Source organism: Lupinus angustifolius, unplaced genomic scaffold (genome assembly GCF_001865875.1).
Source record: "Lupinus angustifolius cultivar Tanjil unplaced genomic scaffold, LupAngTanjil_v1.0 Scaffold_200_12, whole genome shotgun sequence".
Taxonomy (NCBI): Eukaryota; Viridiplantae; Streptophyta; class Magnoliopsida; order Fabales; family Fabaceae; genus Lupinus; species Lupinus angustifolius.
In genome coordinates this window covers 1-26,618 of record NW_017726806.1, presented here as the reverse complement: position 1 = coordinate 26,618, position 26,618 = coordinate 1, and the positions used below count along the sequence as shown (strand labels likewise).

The 26,618-nt window shown below is 33.2% G+C and overlaps 1 protein-coding gene and 1 long non-coding RNA gene across 4 annotated transcripts; one reads left to right on the top strand and one right to left on the bottom strand.

Annotated features, from left to right (window-relative positions):
* The first annotated feature begins 7,484 nt into the window (after positions 1-7,484).
* On the top strand, positions 7,485-25,263 carry LOC109340562. Of its 3 annotated transcripts, XR_002106806.1 has the most exons (6): positions 7,485-8,024; positions 8,172-8,219; positions 10,721-10,722; positions 16,125-16,185; positions 17,803-17,873; positions 25,251-25,263. It is a non-coding gene; the product is annotated as an uncharacterized LOC109340562 (long non-coding RNA). The 3 variants fall into 3 exon arrangements; XR_002106807.1 differs by lacking the exons at positions 17,803-17,873; positions 25,251-25,263 and adding an exon at positions 17,333-17,641 and having other exon boundaries at positions 7,494-8,024; XR_002106805.1 differs by lacking the exons at positions 17,803-17,873; positions 25,251-25,263 and having other exon boundaries at positions 7,511-8,024; positions 16,125-16,715.
* On the bottom strand, positions 18,450-19,407 carry LOC109340561 (ethylene-responsive transcription factor 1B-like). The gene has a single exon (XM_019578284.1). The coding sequence runs from the start codon at positions 19,320-19,322 to the stop codon at positions 18,636-18,638; it is 687 nt and encodes a 228-aa protein (XP_019433829.1). The 5' UTR covers positions 19,323-19,407; the 3' UTR covers positions 18,450-18,635.
* Positions 25,264-26,618: the final 1,355 nt, after the last annotated feature.

Sequence of the window (26,618 nt, the reverse complement as noted above, 5' to 3'; positions counted from 1 at the left end):
AAATTAAATATTCAATTTTTGTGAGCGATAGGAAGGATAATCACATACCCTAAAATAAATTAATTTCTTAGTCAAAGTGTGAGAAAATAGCAGACAAAAAAATAATGACAAACAATTTAAATACATGGTGGTGGAACCACTCACTCATTCTAGTTACTTATTATATTCTAATATATTTTATATGATTCAATCCAACTTATACCTCTTGTGTTTGAATCTTAGATCCACCACTATCTAGCCGTCTTAATACAAGTGGCATTGGTATACATCATTTCATAATTGTAATAGTAAAATATTGATCTACAAAAATGGTAGATTCAGTACAATAAAAAAAATTGTGCTTTACATAAAAATAATAAACACAAATAATGTGGTATTAGTAGTACGGTTAATAAAATATTTAGAAAACAAACTTTTCATTTATCAAAGTTTAAACCTTAATATATTTATTGGTATGAAGTTGGTTGATCGACATTCCCAAACTGGATCCTAGTTGCTAACTATGATAGAGATGCCTCTTATTACATATTATAATACTCTTTTTCTATTGGCGAGAAACATTCTTATAAGGTATAGTCAAATGTCTAAGCATAAGTTTTTTAATATTCATTACTTTTTACATACGCATAATTTCAGGGACCAAATTCAATTCATTGTATCCTACTTAAGTGGCTAAAGCTTCTTTCACTTTCACAAAGATATATGGATGAACACATACATCTTTGAAAATAAATATATTAAAGTTAATAACATTTAGTTTCCTTAAAAACATATGCACAAGTAACACTATGATCACATCATCATCCATAGTCTGAAGACGATTTGAATTTTAGGTGCAATATAACTATAAGTCCTATACATAGGGGTAGGATGAAAAGAATGTTGCTCTATTAGGGTTTTTCTCGCCCAATAATTGCCTACTTGCTCCAACATTTTTGGAACGTTGATATTGTCGAAATGAACTCACAACAGTTTGTGCCATGGAGTTTTCTAGGTGGAATAGATCCAACTTCACCAAAACAACAATCCAAAACGACGCCAATAAGGAAATCTTTTGTCCATGCATTGAAGAACTCGTGTGACATTGCAGTGTCACATCTTCCACAACCTTGCATAAAAGGAGATGCAATAGCCATTAAAATACCTGAAGAGGAATATCAAGCAGGTCTTCAACGCTGTAAGAACAATCTTCACGACATAATCATCTTCAACAACAGGGGATACTCCACTAAAGTTTGTGGAACTCCAAGAAAAATTCACTACGCTTTGGAGTATGATAGAAAAAAGGAGTATGATTTCCTTAGGGAAAGGCTTCTATGAGTTCTCCTTCTCTTTGGTGGATGACATGAGAAGTGTTTGTTCAATAGGATCTTGAAACCTCAAACTAGGTTTTTTAAGACTATTCTTATGGACCCCTGATTTCAATCCCAACTTGCAAAAGCTCTCACACTCTCAGTGTTGGGTTAAAATATTGGGTCTTCCCCAAGAATATTGGAGCCCAAAGATTATATTCTCTATTGCAGGAGGTATAGGCACTCCAATTGCAATAGATGAGATCACGAATAATAGGTCATTTGGTCATTTTGCCAAAGTCCTAGTAGACATTAGATTGAAAGTTAAGTTGTCGGGTCAAAGCCTAGTGGAGAGGGAGGGGTTTGCCTTCTTTGTGAACCTAGAATACGAGAATCTACCAGAGTTTTGAAAAGGAACCTCCTACTGAAAAGGAAGATGATCTCTTCATCAACTTGGATATTGACAATATGGATCTAAATTTAGAAAACTTGGAAATGGTAATGCTCTCTCCTTGCTTGGAAACAATTGTAGCTTATACATTTGAGGAGGTCAAAGGTGACCCTAGAGTGAAGGTAAGTCTTGTTGAGGTTCCTAATCATAGATTGAACTCTACAAATGTGAAGAACTTAAATGACAACTCTGCTATAGTGGATAACATCATTGTTCAGCCTGAAACTAAAATTGAAAATCAGGTTGTGGCCAAGTATATGAGAATTATTGGGAGATTATGGGCTGAGGATGAGGAAGATGAACAGATAAAGGACAATGAATCTTTCACCTGAATCTTCTCTAAATCTCAAAAGAAGAAGATGATGAAAAAAATCGCTCAGAAAGGATCCACTTTACTCAAAGGGGTGGTTATTTGAACTCTGCCCAATGAAGGTCATCTATTGGAATTGTAGAGGGCTTGGCAACCTCAAAACTAGATTGGTTTTAAAAAACTTCTGCTCTTTCTACAAGCCAGACTTGGTTTTCCTTTCTGAGCCTAAGATTTTTGTGGAGGCTATTAATAACAGGCTTTGGGATAAGTTGAATCTTAAAAATTGTTATCAATGATAGGGGAAGTTCGCAGTCTAATCCGTGGGGTTTGTGTAAGGCTGACTTAGATCCCACCATTCTGGCCTCTACTTCTTAGTCAATATCTATCTCTCAGCAAATAGAGAATCAAGTTGTTAATTTATGTGTGGTCTATGCTCACACTAACCACTTACAAAGAAAGTCTCTTTCGTCTGAAATAATAGCTACAATAAGAGCTAATGAGGGTCCTTGGTGTTACATTGAGACTTTCAATGTGGTTTTAGGTGCTAATGAGTGCAAGGGGGAAAGACTTCCTAATAGAGTCCCTTATGATGATTTCCTTCACTTTTGAGAGGATGATAGTCTCATTCATCTTTTGACAAGAGGGTCTATTTTTACTTGGTCCAACAAGAGAAGAGGGGTAGCTCTAACTGAAAAAAAGTGGACATGAATTTGTGTAATGAGGATTGGATTTCTATTTGGAAGCAGGTCAGTTATCCTTCCAAGAATTGCTTCAGACCACCATCCTTTGCTTTTATGTTCATCAAACTCCTATGTGACAAGATTGTCCTCTTTCAAGTTTCGTAAAATATGGTTGAATCATACTGATTGTAGAAGATTGGTGGCTAACCCTTGGAGAAATGAAATAGTTGGCTGCCCTATGTTCATATTGGATCAAAAGTTAAAAAGGCTTAAGAGTGACCTGGAATCTTGGAATTTAAATGTGTTTGGAAACATACATCTCAGAGTTTAAGAGGCCTTGGCTGTTATGGAATTAATCCAAAATAAAATAAATGACTATGACGCTAATCAGGATATGCTGGATCAGGAAATAGCTGCTCAATCTAATTTATTGAAAGCTTTAATGATGGAAGAGGAGTTTTGGATGGAGAAATCAAGACTCAACTAGCATATAAGTGGTGATAGACACACTACTTTTTTTCCACATGGTTACTAAAATTAGTCAGGTTTCTAAGTTTATGTCTACTTTAAAGGATGGTGACATAATTCTAACTAACCAAGAAGACATTTCAAGTCATGCTCTTGGTTACTTCATTGACCTTTTTGCATATGCAAACAACACTATTTCTAACCAATTGATTCAAGAGGTCGTCCATAATCTGGTTAAGGAAGAAGATAACCTATTGCTTGTTAAAATCCCTTCTGATGGGGAAGTGAAGCCTATTGTTTTCTCTATGAATGGTGAAGGGGCTCCTAAGCCTGATGGTTTTGGTGGTTGTTTCTTAATTCTTCACTCAAACCAGGCTTCTCCCAAATCTAAACTCAAAATATGTAATTTTGATCCCTAGATTTGCAAATGCTGACAAAATAGAGGACTATAGACCTATTGGTTTAGCTAACTTTCAATTCACAATAATATCCAAAGTTCTCGCAGATAGATTGGTTGATATTGCTTCTAGAATTGTGTCTCCTCAGTGGAGAGGCTTCATTAGAGAAAGACATATCCATGGTTGCATTTGTACTGCTTCAGAAGCCATTAACTTGTTAGATCATAAAGTTTTTGGTGGGAATTTGGCCATTAAGCTTGATGTTAGGAAAGCTTTTGACACTTTGGACTGAAATTTTCTGCTATAAACTCTCAAAGCTTTTGGTTTCAATGATAGATTTATCATGTTGATAAAAACTATCTTGCACTCAGCAAAGCTATCAATAAATGTGAATGGTCAAAACATTGGTTTTTCAATTGTGTGAGGGGTGTGAGGCAGGGGGATCCCTAATCTCCTTTACTTTTCTGTCTTGCAGAAGATGTTCTTAGTAGAGGTATCTCTAAGTTGGTCGAGGAAAGCATGTTATCTCCTATCTCTGGTCCTAATAGTTTGGTCACTCCTACTCACGTGCTTTATACGAATGACATTCTAATTTTTTGAAAGGGTATAAAGATGAAACTCTTGGTTCTCAAGAAGCTGATTTATGACTATCCCATGGCTTTTGGTCAACACATTAATACTAACAAGTGCAAGTTCTACTCTTCCCATGCCTCTACTAAGAAAATCTCCAAGCTCACTTCTTGGATGGGTTTCAATGATGGTTGTCCCCCTTTCAACTACTTGGGTGTCCCATTGTTTATTGGCAAGCCAAGAAGAATTCACTTATAGCCTATTGTAGACAGAATCCTCAGACAATTGGAATAATGGAAAGGACATTCCCTCTCAATTAAAGGCAGAGTTGAGTTGGTTAAATCGGTTATTCATAGTATATTACTGTATAACTTCCATATATATGCTTGGTCTGTTCAGTTACTCAAGCATTTGGATTCTTGCATTAGAAATTTAATTTGGTCAGGGATATTAACCAAAGAAATATGGTCACTGTGTCCTGGTTTCAACTTTGTTCCCCTTTAAAAAGTGGTGGTCTGGGTCTTAGGTCTTTAAAGAAGTTAAACCAAGCTGTCATTTTGAAGTTAGCTTGGGAAATGCTAAGCTCTAATCAAGACAGGGCAGTTTTCTATAGGAACGGATTTGTCAGGCCTTCAATACAAAACTCAAGATACTTTAAGTCATCTATATGGTTTGGTATAAGAAATAAATGGCACTTTGTGGTTAACAATTCAATCTGGATTATTGGCCAAGGTACTAACACAAATTTTTGGATGGATAATTGGCTTGGAGAGCCATTGGTTGATGTCCTTAACATCCTAGAGGAATTTCATTTCAGTTTGTTGGCTTTTGTGTCTGATTTCATCTATCAGGCTAAATGGATAATCCTCTCTTTGATGGTGGATAGGCACCTTGAGGTGGTTCTAAAAATTTCAAAAATCCATCATTCTGAGTTCAGAGACAAAATATGCTAGTAGAGTTCTAATGATGGTTTGCTATCTCTTAAGGATGCTTATAGTTACTCCACAAATGGTACATGTTTTTTGGCTTGGTGCTGCAATATATGGTCTAAGTTTATTGCTCTTTCTAAATGCTTCATTACTTGGAGATTGGTTAACAACAAAATGCCTACAGATGAAAATCTTCAAAAAAAGGTACCAACCTAGCCTCTAGGTGTTGCATTTACTTGAAAGAAAATGAGACATCTAATCACATCTTCATATCTTGCCCTTTGGTTGTTTTCGTTTGGAACTGGATCAGTCAGGTTTTTTCTATTCAGTTAGACACTTCCTCAAATGCTTCTATCATGCTGGTGTGCACCAAGAATTGGAGCCCACGAGTTAAGGATCTTTTGGCTGCTAGCATAGTGCATACTGTGAGTACAATTTGGTATTGCATAAATCAATGTTGTTTGAAAACAAAAGAGTAACTTTGGCTCAAGCTATGGCTAAGACTAAAGGGGTCATATCAACATCTGGAAACTACTCTAAGGCTCAGTCCAAGCCTTCTCTTCAGGATTTTAGTATCATTAAGTCACTAAATGTTGTTGTCAACTATCAAAAGGCTCCTAACATTATTGAGGTTCTATGGTATCCTCCTCCAAGAGGAAGGTTAAAGATCAATTCTGATGGGGCAGCCCATGGTGCTCCTAGTCCTGTAGGGAAGGTGCTATTTTTAGAGACCAAAAGGGGGAATTCTTTGCATGTTTTGCTGACTTTTTAGATAATAGAGATGCTCTGTTTGCAGAGTTATAGGCTACAATCTTGGCAATTGAATTTGCTCACAAAAGGGAATGGAATTCCATTTGGCTTGAAAGTGACTCTGCTTTGGTGATAGAAATATTTAAGGGTAAAACAAAGCCTCCTTGACAGCTGTTAAACAAGTGGATCTACTGCACAAAAATCATGCCTTCAATGGACTTCATAGTGTCTCATATCTTTAGGAGGGTAATTTTGTCTCATATCTTCATTTACAATGTATACTCTAGGATTAGGCTTTCTCTTCCTTACTATAGATTCAACTCTTTATAATCTTTCTTTCTCTTGTATCATGTTCAAATTCTAATATATGTTATAGTATAGTTACACCTTTCGTTTAAAAAAAAAGTCCTACATAGAGTCTTATGCTTGAGTACTTCATTTTCAAAAGTCTTGCTTAGGACCCCTAGTGAGTTTTAATTTGCCATAATTGTTTTCTAACTCTCCTAATATAAAACTATTTTATATTCTAAATAATTTATTTAACTTTTTGAAATAATATTATATTAATTATATAATTTTTTTATCACTATAGACTAAAATTATAGAAGTTTCAGATTTAGGGATTGAAATGTCAAGATTAAAAATCTTAAGGATGATCCTGTAAATAACCTAGAATAAGCAAATTGAGCTGTCGAAAATATTAGTAAGGCTCCTAGGATAAGGCAGCTACGAGAGTTTGAAAATGAAATGAGTATGAGTTGTATCCAAAAGAAAATGGAATAGTGGTATATTAAATTAATTAAAAAAATAAATTAACAGTTATCAAAAATTTCACAAATTAGGATATGAAATACTCATACAATTCTTACTCAAACTTTTATTTACAATAAATGAATTTGCATTATTATCAAAATATTTTTATTTACTCAAACAAATTGAGTGAAAAAGAAATTAATTCAGTTTCACTAATGAATGATAGTTTTGCTAAACTTCATACAAAAATTATCAAATGCTAAGTAGATGTCATTGATGATGAGATGAACAAAATGATATTTTATACTTATCTTTATCAATTATTAGCTTATATTGTCACATAACTTTAATATAAAACCTTGACGATATTTTTAATAGATTTGATAATTTTGGTAACAAAATCTTGTTTATTGGTTGTTTAATTATGTACTTATGTTATGATACTATTTTTAAACTTGACACATAAATTTATGTTAGTATTATAAATGTTTAATATAAATTGCGTCAATTAGTCAAATCAGTAACTTACTGTTCCACCAGTAACCTGGTACCATGACTAGGTGAATAATTAATCTAAATTTAATAACTATTATTCTAAATCAAAAATTAATATTATCATTTAAAATTAAATATTTTGAAAATGAAGTAGAACACTTCTTAGAATGCTAACATTTTACAGTTAAATAAGAACACCTTTTCAAAATGCTAATATTAAAAAGAAAAAGGAATCTAGAGAGTATAGTCTTAGAAATAGAGAGTAATTAATATTCCATGACGTACCTAAAGAAAAGTACTATTACAGTATTATATAATTTATAACGACCCAACATGGAAATAAGACAATTTAGTACTGTTATTACAAGGGAATTTAACGAACAACCCATTTCTGAGTGTTTGAATTGAAGTTGGATACTGAGTTATGGATACATGCGTGGAACCAAATGTGACACAACGCCCAAAGTTTCATCACTGACCAATTCCACATATTAACTACATTCAATGGGTGCTTTTTTCTTTGTCCTTTTTTCTTTAAAGATGAAATTTCAAAAGCAACATGGTTTGAGGGATTTAAACCTAAATACATGAGCCATGAGGCAAATGTATCTAGACTCAAGGAGGCGCAGCCTCTCATATACTATGATTATAGTAATTTCTTCATGTTCTTCAATGATCATGAATGAATGCATACATGCACCTATGTTCCACTTGCTGATTTCAAAACATACATGTGGACATATATAATAGACCACCACTTATATTAAAGACAATTACATTCGTCCAAATTAGCCTGTGCTCTTAAGCAATTGAGTGAAATGATAATTTTGAAATTCTATTCTCTAAAAATGCTTCTACTTAACCACTTTTGACTTTGATGCATGAGAATTTATGAGCAAGATATATGACATAGTTGAGAATTGAAAAGGTACGAACAAGTCTCATGTTTGTGCCTATCTATTATCTTTTTCTTTTTTTGGTTTGTATCTTTCCCTTCTTCTTCATTATTGGTATATATATATATATATATATATGTGTGTGTGTTGATCTGATCATACTATTGCTGAATCTGCAGTACTTCAAGAACACAAAGCAGGGCAGCAGAAACCGTACTTATATACATGTAAGTATTAATTAGCATGTTATACATGAGTTACTTCTAGTTTTTTTTTTGTTCCACTGCCTTAACTAGTTCTATTCAACCATATTAAACTTTTCTATATTGTGATTTCGATAGCAATTGTGGGCACATTTTACTAAAAATTGATCTAATTAATACTTAGGAATGTGTAAGGGATAATAAGCCTTACTCAGCCCACACATTTTCTTAATTGTTATGATATCATTTTCAATCTCATATTCCCAAACCAAATATAGCAACATATAAACCCTTGAATTCTACCTCCTTTGCCCTCATCACTTATTTTTCTATATTCAAGAAAGAATACTCTTTCTCATGCTATATATTATTTTTATTTGGCTGTTACATATGATGGATATTAATCGCATTCTTATATATAAAATGACATTCATTTTGATGCACTCGTTTAATTTTCAAATTAGATTTGTTATTGTTGTCCCAAATATAAATTTATAATTTTCAAATTAGACTTCTTATTATTGTACCCAAAAAATATATAAATTTATAATTTTAGGATTGTCTTTTTTCTCTCTCTAATCAACCCAAATGCATCTTTGCCTTGTCCTAGCAAAATCAACTAAATAGTGCATGTTAAGTGATAAGCTAATATCTAAAAATTGATCTTATCAATATTTATGGGTGAATAAAAAATAAGTATTATAAGTCTCAACTCTTCCTATAATTGGAAGTAATGTGTATATTTGCAATAAAAATATCATGTTATTTTTCTTAATCATGCCTTTTCAAAGGACGATTAATCTTTATATAATACATATCACAATTTCATCAACATTTCTAATGTATTTTACTATTTTTTAACCATCACTAATATTGTTTATTATTCTCCATAAAATAAGAGCTGTATTTATATAAGCTAAAACCAATTTTTTTTATGAGTTTTAAGATCCTCCTTGAATTACATTCTCGACTAGAATATATAAAAACATATTCAATAATATCATAATAAACTATTTTAAGAAGACAAAAGAACAACTCTCATAACCAAATTTTCAAATACTATAATTTTATCATTATTATTTTTATTATATTTATTTTTTATTTATATTATCTCCAAAATATTTTATTATCTTACAAAATATTGGTCAGAACTATGTTATATCAGTTTTAAAATCTATGTCGAATTACATTTTCGCCTACAATGTAAAAATGTTATACATTTATCTCATAATAAATAATTTGTAAGAAATTATATATATATTAGAGTCATCAAACAAAAATCTTGCTCTTTTTTAATGAAAAAATCCCAAATTTTTTGGCAGTGAACAAGTTTTTTCATATGTAATTTCAGCCTTAAATATGAGAAATTACTTAATTAACCATGAAAAGGGATTCATCGAGATCCATTTGTTTATTATACTTTCTAGCTGCTTATCATGGCCATAGGGGCAAATTATTTCAATAATGGAATTTGTTAGATGCCTCTCATTACTATGCCTTAAAAGAATTTTATGACAATTTTATGGCTCTCTTTAAGGGCATTTTATGTCACTTTTATGGCTTTGTTTCCAAGCATCCAATGCTTGGAATCCAAGATACCAAGACTTTGCTTGCCTATAAAAGGACACATATAGAGAGCTTCAAAATCATCTTCACAACACACAACATCTCTTTCATTTACACATATATTGTGAGTGCATTCTTGGTGAGAATTCTTGTTCCATTTGAGAGAGTATTTGTGAGAAAAAATATTGTCATTTGTCCTCATCATTATAAGAGGATTTCTTGTACTCTTCTTTTTTACATAGTGGAATTTTGCTCTTGATCGCCCATGGTTTTTTTCCTCTCACACTGAGGGGTTTTTCCACGTTAAATCTTGTGTGTTATTTTCTTTATCCTTTACTTGCTTCTCTTTTGTTCTCAATTGATTCAATCCTGTGCTTCCGCATTGTGCTCTAACCTTAACAAGTGGAATCAGAGCTCTTACTAAATTGAGAATTTCAAAATGTCTGCAAAATTTGACATTGAGAAGTTTGATGGCAAAATTAGCTTTTCTATTTGGCGAGTCCAAATGAGGGCCGTTCTTATCCAGAGCGGATTAAAGAAAGCTTTAGATGGGAAGTCAAAGAAACCAGTTTCCATGACCGATGATCAATGGGACGAGTTGGATGAAAAGGCGCTTTCAACAATTCAACTTTGTTTGTCGAAGGAGGTTCTTCGTGAGGTTGCCAATGAAGAAACCGCCGCGGCTTTGTGGCTGAAGTTAGAAACTTTATACATGACCAAGAGCCTCGCAAACAAGCTTCGTCTCAAAGAACGGTTATACACCATTCGTATGGTTGAAGGTACTCCTATTCAAACTCATCTTGATGAGTTTAATTCTATTATTATGGATATGCAAAATATTGATATTAATATTGAAGATGAAGACAAAGCTGTTTTGTTGGTTGTCTCTTTACCTTCTACCTATAAGCACTTCAAAGAAATCATGTTGTATGGAAATAATGATACCTTATCCTTTGAAGATGTTAAATCTAATTTATTGTCCAAAGAAAAATTTGATCTTGAAGTTAATTCTGTGGACAAGGGTGAGGGCTTAAGTGTTCGAGGTAGAACTCAAGAAAAAGGGAGTACCAATTATAAAAAGTTCAGATCCAAATCCAGAGGTCGCAAATCCAACAAAACTTGTCGCTATTGCAAGAAACCGGGGCATGACATTCCTGATTGTTTTATCTTAAAGAAAAAACAAGAAAAACAAGATAAGGGAAAATTTCAACAATCCTCTGAAGCTGCTAATATTGAAGCCAATTCTGACGGTGATATTCTTTTATCTGTTGTCTCTTATAATAATAGGAGTAAAACAGAATGGATTCTTGATTCTGGATGTACTTTTCATATGTGTCCTTATAAGGACTTATTCACCACTTTTGAACATGTTGACAGTGGTGTTGTTTTGATGGGCAATGATACCCAATGCAAAGTTGCAGGAATAGGTACTATTCAGATCAAGGCTCATGACGGTGTTGTCAGAACCTTGGCTAATGTCCGCTATATTCCAGATTTGAAGCGGAACTTAATTTCTCTTGGCACCCTAGAGTCTCTCGGGTGTAGGTATTCAGCTGAAGGTGGAGTTCTAAAGGTATTGAAAGGTGCTATGGTATTATTGAAAGCTAACCGGATTGGTAGTTTATATGTCTTGCAAGGTTCTGTTGTGACAGGTTCAACAGCTGTATCTTCTTCAATGCATGATAATGACATTACCAAATTATGGCACATGCGCCTGGGCCATATGAGTGAAAAAGGTATGCACCTTCTAAGCAAACAAGGTCATCTTGGTAAACATGGCATTGGTAAATTGGATTTTTGTAAACATTGTGTTTTTGGGAAACAGAAAAAGGTTAGTTTCTCCACTGCAACTCACCGTACCAAAGGTATTCTTGATTATATTCATTCTGACCTTTGGGGGCCTTCTAAATTTCCTTCTCATGGAGGATGTCGCTATATGATGACCATCATTGATGATTTTTCTCGCAAAGTTTGGGTTTATTTTCTGCAGCATAAAAATGAGACTTTCTCCACTTTCAAGAAGTGGAAAACTCTTGTTGAAACCCAGACAGGGAAGAAAGTGAAGAAGCTTAGAACAGACAATGGATTAGAGTTCTGCAATGGTGATTTTAATGAGTTCTGCACAAAAAATGGTATTGCTAGACACAAAACTATTCCAAGAAATCCTCAACAAAATGGTGTTGCAGAACGGATGAACAGGACTCTACTTGAGAGAGTTCGTTGTATGCTCTCAAATGCTGGGTTATGGCATCGGCGTGAATTTTGGGCTGAAGCAGCATCTACTGCTTGTTACCTGGTTAATCGTTCTCCACATTCAGCACTTGATTTCAAAATCCCAGAAGAAATTTGGTCAGGTAATCCTGTTGATTATTCTAACTTAAGAATCTTTGGATGTCCTGCTTATGCACATGTTAATGATGGTAAATTAGCTCCAAGAGCTGTTGAGTGCATATTTCTTGGTTATGCATCTGAGTCTAAAGGATATCGCTTATGGTATTCTGATGCAAAGTCACGGAAATTAATTCTTAGCAGAGATGTGACTTTTAATGAGGATGCATTTTTATCTTCTGGAAAACAATCTATTGTGTCTTCTTCTACTAGTACAGGTAATCTACAGGGTACTAGCGAGAAGGTGGAGTTGATAGTGAAACCTACAGTTCCTAATGTTGATGTTCCATCTTCCTCTACAAATCAATCTAGCATTGATGATCATTATGTTGATTGTGATGACAGTACAACTTCTCCTATTCATCAGCAAGAAGATGATTATTGTATTGCTCGAGACAGAACCAGAAGACTAATTAAAAGGCCAGCTAGATACACTGATGGTGATAATTTAATTGCTTATGCATTGTCAGTTGCACAAGAGGTAAATGATGATGTTGAACCTGCCAGCTATACAGAAGCTGTTTCTTGTGTTGATTCGTCACAGTGGCTAGTGGCTATGAATGAAGAGATTGAAAGTCTTCATAAGAATGGTACTTGGGCTTTGACAGAGCTTCCCGAAGGCAAACGACCATTACGATGTAAATGGATCTATAAGAAGAAAGACGGTATTCCCGGGGTTGAAGATCCAAGATGCAAAGCACGACTAGTTGTTAAAGGTTTTAATCAAAAGGAAGGTATTGACTTTAATGAGATATTCTCACCTGTTGTTCGTCATACTTCTATACGTGTTTTGCTTGCTTTTGTTGCTTTATTTGATTTGGAGTTGGAGCAACTTGATGTAAAGACAGCTTTTCTACATGGAGAGCTGGAAGAAGAAATTTACATGGAACAACCTGAAGGATTTATTGTTCCTGATAAGGAGCATCTTGTCTGTCGATTGAAGAAATCATTATATGGCCTTAAGCAAGCTCCCAGACAATGGTACATGAGGTTTGATTCTTTTATGATTGGGCAAGGTTATTGCAGGAGTCAATTTGATGACTGTATTTATTTCCAGAAATTTCCAAATGAATCATTCATATACTTGTTACTGTATGTTGATGATATGCTAATTGCTTCACGTGACAAGTCTTTGATCCGGAAATTGAAAATTCAACTCAATAATGAGTTTGAGATGAAAGAATTAGGTGCAGCCAAGAAAATTCTTGGTATGGAGATTCACAGGGATCGTCAAGCTGGTAAATTGTTTTTATCCCAAGAGAAATATATTGAAAGAGTGCTTGAAAGGTTTAATATGAATAATTGTAAACCTGTTTCTACTCCACTTGCTGCACATTTCAAGTTATCTTTAGATCTTTGCCCACATACAGAGGAAGAGATGGAGCGTATGTCACATATTCCTTATGCTAGTGCAGTTGGTAGTCTTATGTATGCTATGGTGTGCACTAGACCTGATTTAGCATATGCTGTTAGCATGGTAAGTCGATATATGCATAATCCTGGAAAGGATCATTGGAGTGCTGTAAAATGGATTTTTCGGTATCTAAAAGGTACTTCTGGTATTGGCTTGGTATTTGACAGAAACAAGGCTACAACTGATGACGTTGTAGGTTATGTTGATTCGGATTATGGTGGTGATATTGACAGAAGGAGGTCTCTTTCTGGTTACATCTTTACTCTCTGTAATAGTGCTATTAGCTGGAAAGCTACTCTTCAGTCCATTGCTGCATTGTCTACGACTGAAGCAGAATATATTTCAGCAACGGAGGGTGTGAAGGAGGCTATTTGGCTCCGAGGTTTGGTAAATGAACTTGGTCTAATACAGGGTGTTCTTACAGTGTTTTGTGATAGTCAAAGTGCTATTCATTTGACCAGGAATAATCGTTATCATGACAAGACCAAACACATTGATATAAAACGTCACTTTATCCGAGATATTGTTGCTATTGGTGAAATTATGGTGGAAAAGATTCACACATCAGAGAATCCAGCAGATATACTTACCAAGCCACTTCCGAATACCAAGTTCCAACTTTGCTTGGACTTGGTTGGTCTCTACAGCACTTGAGTGCCCTTCGGGGCATTATTTGGCGATGAGCAACTTATCAAATTCGAGCCAAGGTGGAGATTGTTAGATGCCTCTCATTACTATGCCTTAAAAGAATTTTATGACAATTTTATGGCTCTCTTTAAGGGCATTTTATGTCACTTTTATGGCTTTGTTTCCAAGCATCCAATGCTTGGAATCCAAGATACCAAGACTTATTTTTTGTACTCTTCTTTTTTACATAGTGGAATTTTGCTCTTGATCGCCCGTGGTTTTTTTCCTCTCACACTGAGGGGTTTTTCCACGTTAAATCTTGTGTGTTATTTTCTTTATCCTTTACTTGCTTCTCTTTTGTTCTTAATTGATTCAATCTTGTGCTTCCGCATTGTGCTCTAACCTTAACAGAATTGACTACCATGTTGTAGCTAGTTAATTTTTAAAATTAGTTATCTTAAAACGTCTTTTCAAATAATGTATACTTTAATTTTAGTCCAATTTAAGCATGCATACTATTTATGGGTTTTTTAGACATTCTGATATAGATCTTTGTATTTTATCATATCAGGATAGGACACATACCTGGCCACATCTATTATTTAATAAATCACTGTCTTTCAGTCACTGTCCTTTTCCCAATATCCAAATTTAGTTGCTACACTGTTTCAAAGTCTCTGAATTCCTCTTTACCAGCTGTGTTGTGTCGGAGAGGAAAATAATTAGAAAATGTGATTGACAAAACTAATAGTCCATGGCTCAGTCCACTAATTTAACAGTATAAATTTATATACAGTCATATATTATCTAGTACTAATTTATATTAGTGTTAATTAAGAGTTAATAATTATTAAAAATGAATGATGAATAATATATTAAAAGTATAAATTAGTCTATATATATTTTTCTCTTAATTTAAATAGATTTGAAAGGTAGTTATGTGATTTCTATTCTACTGGTTTTAAATGATATTTCAATGTTTTGAACTGTGAATGAAATTGCTTGTGTATTATTAATTGTTGTATGCTGAGATATTTCAAGATTATAATTTTGCTTGATAAAAAATAATCAAACGCATTGAAAGTAAAGTTCAATCCTAAGTCTTTATATTCATCTGGTCAAAGTTTTATAATTAACCAAGTTTTGGTTACAAGTCAAACTATATAGTACTAGTAAAAGATTCTTCAAGGTTGAAAACCAAATTCAATATTTGACTTTAATCAAATCCCTCAGGGTTGAAAACCAAATTCAATAGTTTACTTTAATCAAAACTAGCTAAATGCCACACTATATCAAAAGTTTGGTTTGTAAACACCATATTGTATATAAGCATCTGAATAGACGAAACCACCACAGGCTAGAGCAACATTCTCTTTCTTTTTACATCAAACACATTTCCAAATGACAGAAACAAATGTGATTTCTTTCTTTATTAATGCACAGTGAATAAAGATAAGGATATGAATCTTCAAAATTGGAAAGAGTCAATAGTAATAGAAGGCTGCCAACATATGATACTCTTAGGTCTCCAATACAGTGTAGAAAAATTTCTTTCTAACTCTTGATACCCATCCAAATACCCTCCCAAAACTGAATGCTATTGCCACCAATTTGTATACCATTTTAAAGTAAATAATTATATGTTCAGCAAATGATATGATTATATGAAAGTAAATTACTTATGAAGCAAATATTTATTGGGAATTTGGGAAATTAAGTACTTTACTAGTAAGAGATTTTTTTTGCCCAGTGTTTTTCACTTCTAAATGTAAATTCTAGATTCTAAATTGGTCTATGATGAGACCAACTTCAAATTTAAAATCATGCTTTATTGATTTTCTTTTATCCTGCATTCTCTATGTTTGGGGACCCTTTCTATATACTGTTTATTTTATGTTGTTGGACAACAGTTTTTTTAGCTTTCTTATTCCCAGGGAAATAGTTCTGGGAAAGATGGTGGATATTAACAGTATGGATAAATGCTGATGGGCAGAGGTTGGTGTGAATTACATTGTTTCTTTTCTTAAATCTTGATACAAATTTGCATAGAATTCATCTTTAGTTTATGCTTTTTAATTTCTAAAAATTTAGATATATTTCCTTTTGTTAATGTTGTTCTACAAGGTTTATGTCTTAAGCTTAAATATTCATTTTCTAATAGAAGTTATGAATGTTTAATATGTCTGTGTACAATTCAGCTACCTAGTCTGCTTACAGTTTGAGACCATTATCTGTTGAATGTTTCTGACATTGTAGAGTCAATGGTAGATGTGATAACCCTTATGTTATGAGTGTTAAATGCCATCTCCTCATTCTCATTTCTTGTAAAGTAAAAGAGAAGGATAGGCCTAATGAAATGTATATGTTGCTGCTTGGAAGGAATTAGAAATATAGAATGGCTTAAACTATTGATGAATAAGTACAATGCACAAGTGAAGCTTTTGAAATATTTACCTCTTTGGATGCTTGTGTTGAATTACATATAGTGGAACTTCATGTAAATCTATTCTTAATAAAGTTATCATTACTAGACATTCATCTTAATAGACCTATGATTTGAATCCCTCCGTATAAATATGAATGTTGGTGGTGATGTAGAATCTTGTCTAGGCAAGGCCTGGTGGGATCAGAGTCAGATCGAACTATGGAACTAACTACTAGGTTTCAGGAAATAAAGTTGTGTGATGACTAAAATTTTAGCTTTTGTCCAAGTAGTAAGGGCTAGATCCTACAACTGGTATCACAGCAAGTCATGGATTCGATCCTGGGAGGGTGGTTATTGACGGTGATGCAGCATCCTACCTTGATTGTGTACTATGCTTAAGGAAATAAAGTTGAATGTGAATGTGTGATCCTACAATGAGTACAACAATTAAATGTGATATCCTCTCCATATAGTTCAGTTCAGGGCTTTAGGCACATTGTTTCAAGTATGAATAGACTTTTTCCTAACTATCATAAACTACATCAACAGTGTCTAAAGCTGCATTTCGTTAAATACTTTTCCATAATACATGTGTACCGGTGTGAAGTTTGCCCTTTTGTTATTTTATGTTCTTATAGTGTAAGACTATATTTGAATTACAAAAATGAATGAAATAAAGTGGAATTCTAGTATGATGATGTAGTTGAAGTTTTATAGGAAATCATGGTTTGAAATTATAGTTGCGGATGTGGTTATATTGAGTTTACCGCAATTGCAGAAGATATAGTCAATATCATCACAATTGCAATTGAAATGCACTTGCTGAGACTCCTTCAATAACAATGCTGCAACTGCAATTACTTTTGCGGTACTGCTATTTAAAACCATGCAGGAGATAATAAATCACAATGAATCTCATTGTGAGACAATAATTCATTCTTAAAGCAGGAATTCATGGTTTCTCATATCATTCTTGTATTCACTGAATTTAAGTTCTTTTTCTATAAGTCTTAAGTTCTCTTTTCACATTTAATGCTTTTCTGGTTTCTGTGATTGATAAATTATCCTGTGCTTTGATGAGATATTGTAAAACCAAGAGATCAGGTACCATTTCTTTGTTAAACTACTACACGGTATATCTTGATCAATGTTCTTTACTCTTGTTTGTCATGTACTGTATTTTGCAGGCAACATATTAAACACATCCATTAATTAAGATCTCAAGTATTTGAGACAAGAATGGTATCATAACTTAACAGTTTCAAGAGAAATGTTCTAAAATGTGGTAGTGGGTGATTTAAACTTATCCCCTTTTGTATGTCTCAACTTGTGAATTTGCTAACTTACATGCACATCTTTGGTTAAAAATGAAGTGTGAGTGAAGTATTGTTTTTGCTTTTAGTTTTAGTGATAAGAATATCATCTTACTATAAATAAATAAAATTATACAAGTATCATTGTATTTTTTGTTTTTTCAGGATACTTCTCTCTCTAGTACTGAAGAAGGGGATTCTAACTCAAATATGAATATATTAGAAAGAATAGTAATGTTACGTTTTTCATAAATGATAGTTTGATTATTGCTTTTAGTGATTAGGTCATCATATGAAATAAAAGACATGTATATGAGACAGATGATACTGTATTAGTTGTAAGTTTAGGAAGAATTAGAAAAATTAAAGGGCAACAAAAAGAACATGTAGCTAAGTTAAATGTCATTTTCAAGACTTACTTTATATAGAACTCAACTGTGCTTTTAGTTTCATTAATCCACCTCATCTAGGAAAAAGTTAGGCTTTTGTGAACAGCTGTTACTTGAGAGAAACTAATTAAGGAAGCAACACCTAAATATCTACATGATGAAGAGATATTAGGTGCAATAATGGATTGGTTCAAATATTATAAATGGATCAGGAATCATTGCTGGACAATGATGTAATTGGTGATGAATTGATGACATTAAAAAATGAAGCCAAAAACAACAAGAACAAAGTAGAAAAAGTAATTAATTGAAAAAGATTTACATGAAGTAGCTAGGGCTTGCACTTTGATCTGATATGGTTAGAAGATGCTCAAGATATTCCACCCCCAAGTCCTCTACCTCCATCACACTTGGTGCTTCTGATAAGTGCTTTTTCCCTTTACACTTTTCATTACTGCTTTTAGCTTTTGATGACAATTTTCTTTGGATGCGGTGTCTTTCCTTAAGTGCAAGTGCTGGGGAACACCCTTTGCTGCTATAATCATATAACTGGATCTCTTGCAAAGATTCTTTGACCCTTTTGACTGAAAAGTTGAGCACAGCATTTTTACCTCTCATGGAAAATGCAGCTTGGTCATAAGCTAAAGCAGCTTCTTCTGCAGTATCAAAGGTTCCAAGCCAAACCCTTGTACCATTCCTTGTTGTATCTCTGATTTCTGCTGCAAATTTCCCCCAAGGTCTTTTCCTCACACCAATATAAGATCTTTCCTCATCATTCTTCACTTCTTTGGCTTCAGACTTCACCAATTTCTTTGGATTGTTGTTGCTGTTCACTTTGGTTGGAGACTTTGAATCCATTGAAAGGTCAACCCTATCGAAGGAAATAGAATCATTGATAGGGTGATGAACAGCACCATTGCTTGTTGAAGCTGATTGGTAGAAAATATCTGAAGGATCAATATGCAACATGTTCCAATCTGGATCCTGAAAGAAAGAGGAAGTCATGTTTGGCAATTATTCTTTGTTGCTTCTCTTCTTGGTCTTAAACTCTTAATTTATTTGCCTCCACCCCACAGCAGAATCTTATTCAAATATCATTTACTTTCTGTACAAAATTAATATACCTAGTATATAACCTTAAAAATTTGGAAACTCTTACTTAGTACGACAATATCCATCAATAAAACAAGAGTTTATGTATTGTCAGTGTAAGGATTTATATACAATCAATATATACTATTTATTTGTACTACTTATTTTTAAGAGTAATGATGATTGAAAATGAATGATAGATTATAGACTGACATTACATGCATGTTTTTCTCTCAAACAAATAACAATCTTAAAATTGTAACACTTTCATTATCAAAATAACAATATTATATGAGAGTATGTTTTAGGTTCGTCTTCTAATCTAGAAGTCTTCTTCATAATTTACGGATGATAATATTTATGCATTAAGTTTTTAGAAAAATAAAAATACTATAAATTTTACAACACACTTTCTCTGTGTTTATTTAATGAAATAATTCTTATATAAAATTGATATTAAGTTTTTAATATGTTAATATATATAATTACTTGGAATACTGCTTTTTGTAAGACAAATTTATCCCACGGGAAAAGAGGAGAGAGTGCAACTCAAAGGGTTTGATTCAATCTTTTACATGTTTCACAACTCTATCAGGGACAACAAGTTAACAAAATATCGATTTATCTACACTGTTGAAATTGTTTTTGAAAACCTTTTTTTTTGGCAGTAATGATATTTTTTATGAAACTTTGTCTACTATTTTGCTTCCTTCAGCAGCAGCAGAATGAAAGAGAAGATTTTCGTGAGAAGGGAAATATAAGAAAGTGGAATTTATGTTATTTGATACGAAAAAGAATAATAAACATAAAGAAATGTTGATTTCTCTCTTAAGTTTTTTATTAATTAATTGCTATATAATAAAGTCAAAATATTAAAATATAGTGCTTTCACTAAAAGACAAAACCTTCCTGAAATGAGACAAGTTAGTGGATATAATTAAATGGACAGACATCAGATTTTCCCAAAGTTGCCCCATTCATGTGTTGAATAAATTGGAATATTACTTTTTGTTTTAAACAATTTTCTAGTCGATATAAGAAATGAAACATTATTAGACACAGTAATTTCGATCCTAATTAAACTTCCTCAAAATATATCTGATTCCCCTGTTTTCTTTTAAGTCCCTTGACAATTTTATTTTCTTTATTTCATATTTTCTATTCTAACCGAACTAACTTCTTTTTTTCCTTAACCCTTTTTCACTCTTCCTCATTTTAATTTCCTCAATTTTTAGTGTTGTTCTACGAAGGAAAGGAAATAAGAAGAATAAACTAAATCCAGTGAGACTGTGTCCCTACACCGCTGTATTTGTATGTTCTCATGTGTCATTACTTCAAAGTATGTTAATTATTAAATCAAAAAAGTACCCCACAAACAGTAGTAAGCCCTGAACTATTTCCGGGGAATATTTTATCATCATTCTTTTGAAACAAAACTCTACTTTTTTTTTTGTTGGTACCTAAGTTTTAAAGTTCTTATTTAGTAACTATGAGATCATGAGTATAAATTCTGAAAATGATTTCTCTATTTATAAAGTTAAAGTTATGTACATTTATCATTTTTGAGATCTCAATAAATGAGAGTATTGTAGACTATCTTTTTATTTACTTAAATTTGTTTATGATATTTCAAAGCTGGGTGAAATAGTTAAATAGCTCTGTTTGAAACCGATAAGAATAAAAAAATTAAAAGTAAAGGATATTCTAAATTACCTTAAATATAGTTTTAGTTTATTTATACTTATCGTTTTGTAATTCCTACATCGAGGAAGAAAAAGAAGAAGAAAAAGAAAGTAATGATCCCAAATATGTCATTAGGGTCTTAAAGAAATTTCAAGAGATATAAGAATTCTTCAAATATAGCACATGAAACTAGGAATATTATGCTAGTAGAACTAATAGAAGAAATATAAGAATTCTTATAAAAGAATGAATTGAAATTGAAAGTAGTTGTTCATCAAGAACTAACATAATAGAGAGAAGATGAAATAAGATTATCTCAAGAATACCATATTGCTTTCTTGACTAAAGAATAAGAGAAAACTAGGATGTCATCAAATATGAACATTTTTTCTATTCAATGAATGCTCAAGAAAACCATGTTGGTTTCTTGGCAAAACATTAAGAGAAATATGGGCAATTTTTTTTTTGCTCAAGAATATGATAAAGAAAGAATAGAAAGAAACTTGTTGAAGAATATTCCAATCCCAATGATAAAGATGATAGGGCAAGTGTACCAATTGATGAACCCTCAAGATAAGATACAGCTTGGTGATCCGTATGTGCTGGAATTCTTGGTTTTGATTCTTTTGCACTCACTCACTTTGATGATTAATGCATGATGATGTCGATGAATAAGCCAAGAGAGAATGGAAGAAAGGATCCAACAACTACCAATAGGAGTGCTCTAGGGGAGGTTGGCATATTTTCCGTATTTGAAGTTGTATCCTCAAAATGATGAGAGTCTTTTGCACTATAGTGCAGATTTCCATCAACTGTTGAACAATATAATTCCTAAATGGAACAACCATCACTCATCAATGTAATCAAGCAACTCCAAGAAATTGAAAGAAGAAATAAAAGAAAGTTTGAGAAATAGATATTTTGCTCTGATACCACCTTAGTTTCTTAGCAACCATGCAAGAAAGAAAATAAGGGAATTGAAAGAGCAAAAAGAGAAGAAAATATTGCACTTTCATTATTGAAATTGAATTATGCATAAAGGAAAAGTACAAAGAATTGATACAAAAGAAAATTGGTAGTTGCTTGAAACTGAAGCTACCATTTAAAGTAAAACTAATCCTAACTACCATAACCGAAAACTATTTAAGAATTAGTCATTTTCATCTTTAACAGATATAATACTTTTTGAAAAGTATAGAGATAATTTATTACATAATTAGAATATTTTGGTACATAAAAAATTCTAAATAATTCAAAAAGAGTGCGAGCAGAATATGAAAGTGAATGATATTTGTTGTCTCATAAATTGTGTTATTTCATGTGCTATTTCTTGTGATATGATTGTTCAGAAAAATACTTAATTATTACATTTTTAACCTGAATACAATTTTTAATCAATAATAACAAGTGGCACATGAAGTGATATACTTTTCAGAACAACAATGTCCTCCCATGTGAGGGGAACATATATATTGTCTCACAAATTGTATCACTCCATATACCATCACTTGCGATTGGTTAAAAAATACTCAATTACTTTCACTAGTTGCTATCTTGGACAGGACAAGACACCATGACATCAACCTCTCAATCGAATCCAAGAGAGGCTCACTTCCACTCTCGGTCAAGTCCATCACATGTCTATTGATAAAACCACCACAAGTTTCCCTTGATCAAACAATTGAAGATGAAAAATGATCTCTGCCATTCCTTTCCATTTTTAGAAATTCATTTTCTATTTTCTGTTTTCGGTTTATTCTGTTTTTCCTCTTTAGGGAAGTTTTTTTTTTCTGTTCAGTTTTGTGCCAATTAGTTGGGGTAGTTATTGGCTCTTCCTTTCCTATATATTCATTTTACTCTACTGATTATATTCATTCAATAAAAGAAATCATGTTTAGATTCTTGTTGCTCTTTCGTTTCATCATGCTTCTTCCTTCTTCTTGTGTTTGATGGTAAAGTTCACTGCCTTCAATACTCATTCTCTGTGTTTGATGCTCATATTTATTCCATGGATACCATCAATTTGAGATGGTATCAGAACTTTAATAAGTAAAGCTTTGCTGCACATTTTTCTCTTCTATCTTTACCTCTTATTGCTTCTGTTTTCATCTTCTTTCTCTCATCTTCCTCCTGGTCTTTCTGCCATGGTTATGAACCATATGAATGACCCTTCTATATTGATGAACAATATATTACACACTATTCATAACCTTAATTTAGCATGATTGATGATTCTTGGTGCCTAATGGACTTTGTTTGTCATGGTTTAGTGTTTTAGACTTTATTGGACTAATATTCCTAAAATGAGTTAATTTGGGATTATTTAACCTGATTAAATCTAATATCATTTTCAGATCATATTTGGCACCAATGGCATTTTGGGCATTATGGAAGTGGAGGATATGTGTTCAAGTAAAGATTGTATTTTTATTTTGGGAGTTTTTATTTGTAAATTCGGTTTTAGTTTTGGGCCCATTGTTTAGGGCCCATTTTCAGTTTTACTATTTGAAAATGAAGGAACCCGAATTCCACATTCACTCTACACATTTCACTCATTTTAGAATTTCGTTTTCTCCTCTTTTTCTCTGCTAGGGTTTCACATGTTCTTCATATTCGGTTTTCATTCATCTTCATTTTCGGTTTCTTTCTTCCACTCAATGGAAGGCTAAACTTGTATATTAAATTCCCTTGGTATTGTATCACAACTCTTGAAGTTTTGTTATTAATACATTTTTGATTTATTTATTGTTGATTTCTTCTATGTTAGAAACTGATTTATGAGTTTATCTTCGCTTAGTTGATTTACTCTCTCTAGTGCATGAATGCTTAGTTCGTGTGAATTTGTTAACCGTTTCATACTTATACTGATTTCGCCTAGTTAGAGGTTTAGGTTCTGGAACTTTGAATTGATTATCGCTTAGTTAATTGATTCTCAAAAATTCGGAAGTTAATGGTTGGAATCTGAAAATAATCTTTTGAAACCGGGGATTGAGTTGTGAACAAACGAACCAAAGGGATTTAGCCGTTTTATTACATTGTTTAACTACTGTTTCTGNCAAAAACCCCTTGTGTGTGTGAGTGTAAGGTGTTTGAAGCTTTGCTTGAAAGATAAACCTTGGGAAACGACCTAGGAGTCACTTCCTATTACTGCAGTTTTTAATTGTTATATTATTTGTATCAGGTACGGCCTCGATCAAATTTGGCGCAGTTGTCGGGGATTATCGGTTCTTTTCAAAGGTTCTTAGTATAGTTTAGTGTGTGTCTTAGAATAACCATTTTGTTTGGGTTTCAAAATCTACCTGTAGCATTCACTATTTGCATGTTGGTTGACTCAGATGTATGTTGGTTAATACAGCTGTGGATGGAATTTTTGCATGAAACTTGGTTTCCACACTTGTTTCTTCACATATTGAATATTGGATGCATCATAGTCAATCACATTGCTGCTGGTTGTGAGATACAAACAAGTAGTGATTAGTTTTATTGTTGATTTTCTATTTTTGGCATAACTTTGGAATTGTTGATCAGAATTAGATATATTATATATGCATTTGGGGTAGAAAAATCCAACAATTCTTTCTCTACACACTACGTCTTTAGAAGCCCACCTGGAAATCCAAAAAGAGTCTATGTACTATTTCTTTTTTATTTTACAAGTTTATTTTTCCAATTATTCTGATTTTGTTGCATTTAATTAAATTAGTTAGGCTTTGATTTTTGTCCTGAAACTTTTTGCTTTTGTGGATGTTTCCTATGGTATTAGGATTTTATTGATGCAAAGTTTTGGTTGATCACTTAAATTTAACATGTATTTCACTTACTGCCCTATATGGTTCTTACTACTGCATTTAGTGTTTGACTAGGGGAAATCCTAACTCTTTGCATCCAATAAATCCTAAAATTGATAGAACATTTCATAGTTTCATTAGACTAGTTAGGAATTTAAATTTAGATAGTGAGTCTTTTCATCTTAGTGTTAATCTACCTGATAGTGATACTGATTCTGCTGTTTCTGTGCATTCTAATGTTTCTGTGCATTTTGTTGCATACTCTGAAAATATGGTTGAACCACCTCCAATCCCACGTGAGAGGACAATAAGGGAGCTGGCTGCACCTGATTTCACATATGAAAGCTTGTGTATCCAGTATCCTAATGAGAATGTGACATATGTGCTAAAAACTGGACTAATCCATTTGTTGCCTAAGTTTCATGGACTTACATGTGAATGTCCTCATAAGCATCTTAAGAAGTTCCGCATTGTATGTTCCACTATGAAGCCTCGTGATGTCCAACAGGATCACATATGTTTGAAGGCATTCCCATATTCACTTGAGGGTGCTTCAAAAGATTGGCTGTATTACTTGGCCCCTGGTTCTATTACTAGTTGGGATGACCTGAAGAGAGTCTTCCTTGAAAAATTCTTTCCTGCCTCTAGAACCACCACAATCAGAAAAGATATTTCTGGCATCAGACAACTACAGGCAGAAGGTTTATATGAATATTAGGCGATATTCAAGAGACTTTGTGCAAGCTGCCCCCATCATCAGATCTCTGAACAACTCCTCCTGCAATATTTTTTAGGGTCTGAATAACATGGAGAGGAATATCATTGATGCTGCTAGTGGTGGTGCACTTGGAGATATGACCCATTTTGAGGCTAGAGGTTGGATTGAGAAGATTTCTTCCAACTCTCAACAGTTCAGTGCAAGAAGTAGTGATGTTATAGTGGTTAGAGGTGTACATGATGTTGGGACAGATCCGGTGAGGCAATATAAACTTGAGAAAAAAATTGACTCCCTTGCTACCTTGGTCACTCAACTTGCCATCAATCAGCAGAAACATCCACTTGCAGCACGAGTTTGTGGCATTTACACCGCAACTGACCATTATGCTTATGTTTGTCCTTCTCTCTTGGAGCCCAAAAACGGTGACCATCCTGAGGCCTATGCTGCAAATATTTACAACAACATACATCAATAACAACAACAACAATCAACAACAGAATTATGATCCTTCATCAAGCAGATACAACCCTGGTTGGAGGAATCATTCGAATCTTATATGGTCTGATACTCCACAGCCTCATCTAGGGCCACCATTTTAGAATAATAATGCTGCACAAAATAGACCATATGTGCCTCCTCCAATCAAACAGTAGAGGCAACAACAAGTGAATAGTAATCATGCTACTGCATCTAGTGAACCTTCATTATAAGAATTGGTGAGGCAAATGACATTGTAGAATATGCAATTCCAGCAAGAGACCAGAGCTTCCATTCAAAGACAAGAATCCTCCATTCAGAATTTGACCACCCAGATGGGACAGGTGGCTACTTCATTAAACACATTGCACTCTCAGAATTCTGATAAGTTGCCTTCCTATACTGTGGTCAACCCGAAGAATGTGAGTGTCATAACTCTAAGGTCAGGCAAACATATTGAAGTTGATCTAGCTGCATCAAAAATGAAGCAGCCGGTTTTACAAGAGACTGAGAACACTAGTGAACAAATTCTTGCTAATGAAC